The sequence below is a fragment of the Echiichthys vipera genome (assembly GCF_963691815.1).
Source record: "Echiichthys vipera genome assembly, chromosome: 8".
NCBI classification, from domain to species: Eukaryota; Metazoa; Chordata; class Actinopteri; order Perciformes; family Trachinidae; genus Echiichthys; species Echiichthys vipera.
In genome coordinates, this window is record NC_139833.1 from 2,324,774 (window position 1) to 2,332,385 (window position 7,612).

At 43.3% G+C, this 7,612-nt stretch overlaps 1 protein-coding gene across 1 annotated transcript; it reads left to right on the plus strand.

The window, feature by feature from the left end:
• Window positions 1-7,612, plus strand: LOC310950080 (uncharacterized protein; the record flags this gene model as incomplete). Its single annotated transcript, XM_083917743.1, has 6 exons — window positions 1-128; window positions 1,485-1,559; window positions 3,933-4,049; window positions 5,574-5,945; window positions 6,038-6,204; window positions 7,496-7,612. Exons 1-6 carry the CDS (start codon window positions 62-64, stop codon window positions 7,610-7,612), a joined length of 915 nt encoding a protein of 304 aa, XP_083773869.1. The 5' UTR covers window positions 1-61.

The window sequence follows — 7,612 nt, forward strand, 5'->3', positions numbered from 1 at the left end:
TAATGGCAACCGCGCTTCCCTGTCTGCAAATACGACAGACGGCGGCAGAAGAGCTGTAACCATGGCAGAGGAGGAGGTTAACTACGCTTCAGTCGTGTTCAAGAACAGCAATCATCCTCCACCTGAAGGTCAGTTCAGTTTTAAAATACCAAAAACAGATATTGTGGAATTTATCATGAGTAAGATAATGTCTCTTTTGTTCATGTGTGTGTGGTGGTTAGCACTGTCGCCTCACAACTAGAGGGTACCTGGTTCAAATCGCGGCTGGGGCCCTTCTGTGTGGAGTCTGCATGTTGTCCCCGTGTCTGCGTGGGTTTTCTCCGGGTTCTCCGGTTTCCTCCCACAGTCCAAAGACGTGCAGGTGTTCGGTTCATTGATGACTCTAAATCACCCGTAGATGTGAATGGTTGTCTGTCTCTGTCCGTCTCTATGTGTCCTGTGATAGACTGGCGTCCTGAGTCCTTTTTGTCATCTTTTTGTGGAGTTTTGCGTCTGTTTTTAGTCGTTTCATCACTTTTTTGTGGTGTTTTCATCTTTCTTTACTAAAAAAATAAGACAGCAAACGTGCATGTGTCCCTTCTCTCCAGATGTGTATTGTTGAACCTTTCCAGTGCAGCTCCTTGTTCTTGTCGTGGTGTTTCTTCTGTTTGATTCTTTGGTCACAGCCACGGTGACAAACAGCTCTTTACCTTCAGACACAGATCACCTGCTGAAAGCTCCTGTCCTCCATCTTCCTTTGGGTCGTTTTTGTGGTGTTTTCATCTGTTTTTAGTCATTTTTCCACGTTTTTGTGGTGTTTTGCTTCTGTTTTTAGTAATTTTGTCACGTTTTTGTGGTGTTTTGCGTCAATTTTCAGTAATTTTTTCAAATTTTTAGGTGTTTTGCGTCTGTTTTTAGTTGTTTCATCACTTTTTTGTGATGTTTTGAGTCAATTTTTAGTAATTTTTTCACATTTTTAGGTGTTTTGCGTCTGTTTTTAGTTGTTTCATCACCTTAGCTGTGCTTGTTTCTACTATTCTGATGTATTAACTGCCATAACATGTGGGTCATGTTCACATTACTATAGATATTATTATAGTTACTGTTACTCGCTGGCTGCTTGGATCTCTGGAAGTGTGTCTGTCTCTGTCTTTGTGTCTGTCTTTGTCTCTCTCTGTCCATCTGTGTGTCTTTCCTCTCTCTCTCTCTCCTTCTCTTCCTCTCTCCGGTGCAGACAGATGTGCGTCCTCCACAGAGCTGGGTCTGTCTGACGTTCCTGTCTGTTATAGTGAAGGTTTTCAACGCCACCGTACTCTACGGGGGAATTGTTGGGTCTCTGTAAATCATAAATAAGTCATAGAGTGTGGTCTTTACCTACTCTGTAAAGTGTCCTGAGATCACTTTTGTTATGATTTGGCACTGTAAATAAAACTGAATTGAATTGTATAGTTGTTTGCAGAGAGCACCTTTTATTAACCGTGAGATTGTGTCCTTTAACCTTTCAGCTCACACGGAGGAGGAAACCGTGTACGACCAGGTGAAGACGCAGGAGGCAGCCGAGCAAACTGCTGACACAAACAGTAAGCCGTAAAAATGTCTTAATCATTTTAATAAAAAGGTTTCTGATACTCTTCTCTCCGCCTGTGGAAACAGGTGTTTATCTGCTCTGGAGGAGAGTTTTGTTCATCAGCGTTACCTTGGAGACCGCAAATGTGTCGCAAATGTGTCACTGTAATAAAGATCATTATTTATTCCTGTGGAAAAGAAGGAAATGCAAAGTGTGGTTTATTTGTACGGCACAATTCAACCAGGTAATTCAAACGTGCTTTACATAAAACACATGAAATGACATTTGAATAAAAAATATATAAAAAATGACATCATCATCCCTCTCCTCTCATCTTCAGCCTCTTATCCGGGGTCGGGTCGTGGTACCATCAGTACCACTGCTCGTTTTTCTTGCGTCTGTTTTCAGTTGTTTCATCACTTTTTTTGTGGTGTTTTGCGTCTGTTTTTAGTCGTTTTGTTATGTTTTTGTGGTGTTTTCATCTGTTTTTAGTAATTTTGTCACGTTTTTGTGGTGTTTTGTGTCTGTTTTTAGTCGTTTTGTCATGTTTTTGTGGTGTTTTCATCTGTTTTTAGTGATTTTGTCACGTTTTTGTGGTGTTTTCATCTGTTTATAGTGATTTTGTCATCTTTTTGTGGTGTTTTGCGTCTGTTTTTAGTAATTTTGTCACGTTTTTGTGGTGTTTTGTGTCTGTTTTTAGTCGTTTTGTCATGTTTTTGTGGTGTTTTCATCTGTTTTTAGTGATTTTGTCACGTTTTTGTGGTGTTTTCATCTGTTTATAGTGATTTTGTCATCTTTTTGTGGTGTTTTGCGTCTGTTTTTAGTAATTTTGTCACGTTTTTGTGGTGTTTTGTGTCTGTTTTTAGTCGTTTTGTCATGTTTTTGTGGTGTTTTCATCTGTTTTTAGTGATTTTGTCACGTTTTTGTGGTGTTTTCATCTGTTTATAGTGATTTTGTCATCTTTTTGTGGTGTTTTGCGTCTGTTTTTAGTAATTTTGTCACGTTTTTGTGGTGTTTTGTGTCTGTTTTTAGTCGTTTTGTCATGTTTTTGTGGTGTTTTCATCTGTTTTTAGTGATTTTGTCACGTTTTTGTGGTGTTTTCATCTGTTTATAGTGATTTTGTCATCTTTTTGTGGTGTTTTGCGTCTGTTTTTAGTAATTTTGTCACGTTTTTGTGGTGTTTTGTGTCTGTTTTTAGCCGTTTTGTTACATTTTTGTGGTGTTTTGCGTCTGTTTTTAGTTGTTTCATCACTTTTTTGTGGTGTTTTGCGTCTGTTTTTAGAGTTTTTTTCACGTTTTTGTGGTGTTTTGCGTCTGTTTTTAGAGTTTTTTTCACGTTTTTGTGGTGTTTTGCATCAATTTTTAGTAATTTTTTCACATTTTGTAGTGTTTTCATTTGTTTTTGGTCGTTTTGTCACTTTTTTGTGGTGTTTTGCGTCTGTTTTTAGTCGTTTTGTCACGTTTTTGTGATGTTTTGCGTCTGTTTTTAGTCGTTTTGTCATGTTTTTGTGGTGTTTTGCATCTGTTTTTAGTCATTTTGTCATGTTTTTGTGGTGTTTTGCGTCTGTTTTTAGCCGTTTTGTTACATTTTTGTGGTGTTTTGCGTCTGTTTTTAGTTGTTTCATCACTTTTTTGTGGTGTTTTGCGTCTGTTTTTAGAGTTTTTTTCACGTTTTTGTGGTGTTTTGCATCAATTTTTAGTAATTTTTTCACATTTTGTAGTGTTTTCATTTGTTTTTGGTCGTTTTGTCACTTTTTTGTGGTGTTTTGCGTCTGTTTTTAGTCGTTTTGTCACGTTTTTGTGATGTTTTGCGTCTGTTTTTAGTCGTTTTGTCATGTTTTTGTGGTGTTTTGCGTCTGTTTTTAGTCGTTTTGTCATGTTTTTGTGGTGTTTTGCGTCTATTTTTAGTCATTTTTCCAGAAGAAAAAGACAGATCATCTGCCTCCCAGCGCTGCTGAAAGCTCCTGTCCTCCATCTTTCTTTGGGTCGTTTTTGGGGAGGGGTGGATTCAGTGTGTCTGCAGAGACTGGTAGCATGGATGCTCATGTTTGCTAACAGAAAAGTAGACGTGGATGTGCTTTATACTCGTGGGCCAGCTCTCAGAGAACCTTAATATGATCTTGAGGGCCAAATATAATTACACCACGGGCCTGAGTTTGACACCCCTGCTATAAATGAATATTGAATCATGTTTTTCTTGCTTTAATCATTCCCCCTGTTCTTGTACAGTTGTTGTTCGGGGTAAAATGTTTCCTTAAGTTTATCTATCGTACACCGAGCGTAAACACACTTGTCTTTAACTAACCTTTTAATATAAAACTGGAAAAGAGCGTAACTTTTGAAAGACACCCCCTTGATTGTTATACTTGTCGTGTTGTCTCAGCAGAATTCTTGCCAGACAAGAAAGCAGACAACAGAAGTCGCCACTACCGGCTGTTGGCGTGTTGTTTGGGGATTCTTTGCGCCATTTTGCTGTCGGGCGTCATCGCAGCCTGTGTCATACGTAAGTACACGCAGTCCGTCCATTAACTCACACATCGACATGAGACGAATCCAGTCATCCTTATTCGATTTCAGTCTCTTCAGCAGTTTGTTTTACCTGTAATTGTTTCGTCTAAGTCTGTTTTGCACAGTGAACAGGAATCATGTACGCAGATAGGAAGTAACAGAATAGGACACAGCTCTTGTTTATTTTTCATTCATGTGTAACCGTTCATTTCCTGTTCTGCGTCGTCGAGGCCCGACGTGATGCACAGAGCAGCAAAACACATGAATTCAAATGTTTCCCCCGGTTTAATTTCATTTCAGAATAAAACTCTTTATGTGGTAAAATGGAAAATACAGACAAATGTGTATGAAAGGAATTAAAGGATAAGTGATATGAGTTTATATTTCTCTTATTTTGTCAACAAATACCATGATCAGACCAAAACCAGCGAGCATGAATGTCCTTTCATAGAAATGAACGTGGCTCACTAGTGCACCAAAGCCATTTATGGTGTTTCTTATCCGGGGTCAGGTCTCGTGGGAAGCAGCTTTAGCAGGGGACCCCAAACTTCCCTTTCCCGGGCCACATTAACCAGCTCTAACTGGGGGATCCTGAGGCGTTCCCAGGCCAGTGTGGAGATCTAATCTATCCACCTGGTCCTGGGTCTTCCCCAAGGCCTCCTCCCAGCTGGACGTGCCTGGAACACCTCCCTAGGGAGGCGCCCAGGGTTCATCCTTACCAGATGATCCTGAACCACCTCAACTGGCTCCTTTCAACACAAAGGAGCAGCGGCTCTACTCCGAGTTCCTCACGGATGCTGAACTTCTCCCCCTCTCTCTAAGGGAGACTCCAGCCCCCCTCCTGAGGAAACACATTTCAGACGCTTGTACCCGTGACCTGGTTCTTTGGGTCCTAACCCAGCTTTCATGACCACAGGTGAGGGTAGGAACCAGGACTGACCGGTAGATCCAGAGCTTTGCCTTCCTCAGCTCTCTTTTCATCACAACGGTGTGGTAGAGCGACTGCAGCTCCGCCCCCGCTGCTCCGACTCTCCGGCCAAACTCAGGCTCCATCGTCCCCTCACTCGTGAACCAGATCCCGAGGTACTTGAACTCCTTCACTTGGGGTCAGGACTCATTCCCTACCTGGAGTAACAATCCACCGGTTTCTTGCTGAGAGCCATGGCCTCAGATTTAAAGGTGCTGATCCTCATCCGAGCCGTTTCACACTCGAACCGATCCTCGATATGAGTGTCTTAAAATGCCTCGTCATCCAATACCAAATTTCTAACCAAGCTATGGGCTTCATCTTACCTCTGGGTGATAACATTTGAAGCGGGAAGGGACCAAGGGGTCCAAGGGGTCCAAGGGGTCCTGAGAGGTGGACAACTGTTGGTTTTTGTCTTTTCAAGGTATTTGTTGAAACCCTCCAAAAGTCTAGAAAACTAGAAAAAAGAAATGCTTCCCTAAATGACAAATTGACATAAAACCCCAAATTGCATTCTCCCCCATGATTAAGAAGCTAATGTTCATTTTGCAGTGGTTACATTACCTCAGGACAGTGATGTAAGTGAGCTGAACCGGTTAAAAGAGAACCAAACGACTCTGCTGGCAGCCAATCGCGACCTGAGAAACCTCAGCGACAAACTCAGCTTAGACAATAAGAACTTGAGGAGGGACCGCAACAATCTGACAGTCCAGTTGGGCAACCTGACACAAAACTATACTGTCTCAGAAGGTAAGATCACCAACCTGACCGCAGAAGTCCAGGACCTGAAGACACAGAACCAGCAGCTGGAGACTCAGAAGAACAACTTAATAAAACAAATAGAAGACATGGAGAACGACTTTAATGAGCTCAACGTCAGTCGAGCTCAATGGAGCATTGATGCCTACTGCCCCAAAGAAAAAAGTATGTTCAGTTCTTATTAAGTCCAAAAATAACCAACAATAATAATGTCACAATGCAGTCGTTTCTTTATTGGTTGGTTTTCATTGTTTCAGGCAGACAGTGTAAACCTTGTCAGGATGGCTGGAAACTCACTGCACCCAGCTGCTACGTGATTCATAACGGAGACCATCTGGCCCAGTGGATCACCTGGGAAGAAGCTCGAGCAAGCTGCAGAGGAAGGAGTTCAGATTTGGCTGTTGTACATACTGAAGAAGAGAAGGTAAGGTGGTAGGTAGAAGGTCGGAGAAAACTGTGGGAATAGTACCTCATCTCATCTTCAGACTCTTATCCGGGGTCGGGTCGTGGGGGCAGCAGCTTGAGCAGGGACCCCAAACTTCTCTTTCCCGGGCCACATAGGGAGAAAACGACCCACAATCAAATGCAACTTACAGTACATGCAAGCATTATTTTTCCATAAACTGAACCCTTTACTCAGACCAGTCATGACTACAAGCATTGCTACTTTAAAACCAAAAAACACCTAAAAACAAACATGAAAAATATCTACAACCAGATCATTTAGAAACACCTGATGTTCATCTCATCTCATCTTCAGCCTCTTATCCGGGGTCGGGTCGCGGGGGCAGCAGCTTTAGCAGGGGACCCCAAACTTCCCTTTCCCGGGCCACATTAACCAGCTCTAACTGGGGGATCCTGAGGCGTTCCCAGGCCAGTTTGGAGATCTAATCTCTCCACCTGGTCCTGGGTCTTCCCCGAGGCCTCCTCCCAGCTGGACGTGCCAGGAACACCTCCCTAGGGAGCGACTAGGGTTCAGAAGGAGAAGAAGAAGAATTCCTTTATCTGTCCCACAATGGGGAAATTCAATTTTCACTCTATTATTATTTTTTATTTTACACACACAGGCCTGAAATACACACACATGCACAGACAGGACCTATATACGCAATTGATGGAGAGATGTCAGAGCGAGGGGGCTGCCAGTGACCCTCCGGTTCCCAGCCAAGTCACCTATGGACTTAGCTACTGCCTCCGTTCATCCTTACTAGATGATCCTGAACCACCTCAACTGAGGTCCTGGGTCTTCCCCGAGGCCTCCTCCCAGCTGGACGTGCCTGGAACACCTCCCTAGGGAGGCGCCCAGGGTTCATCCTTACCAGATGATCCTGAACCACCTCAACTGGCTCCTTCCAACGCAAAGGAGCAGCGGCTCTACTCCGAGTTCCTCACGGATGCTGAACTTCTCCCCCTCTCTCTAAGGGAGACTCCAGCCCCCCTCCTGAGAAAACCCATTTCGGCCGCTTGTACCCGCGACCTTCTTTCTTCTTTGGGTCCTGACCCAGCTTTCATGACCACAGGTGAGGGTAGGAACCAGGACGGTAGAGCGACTGCAGCACCGCCCCCGCTGCTCCGAATCTCCGGCCAAACTCACGCTCCATCGTCCCAGCTGTGGGAATATCTATGACACAATTATTTGATTGAAATGGGAACTCTGTAGATCAGCGTGTTTACTTAGACATAAATATGTGATAATTCTTTCTCTCTGTCATCAGAGAATCATCAGTAGTTATAGCTGGGGTGGAACCGGAGAGACTGGATACTGGATCGGCCTGAGAGTTGAAGACGGGAAATGGAAGTGGATCGATGGAAGTGAGCTGACCGAAACGTAG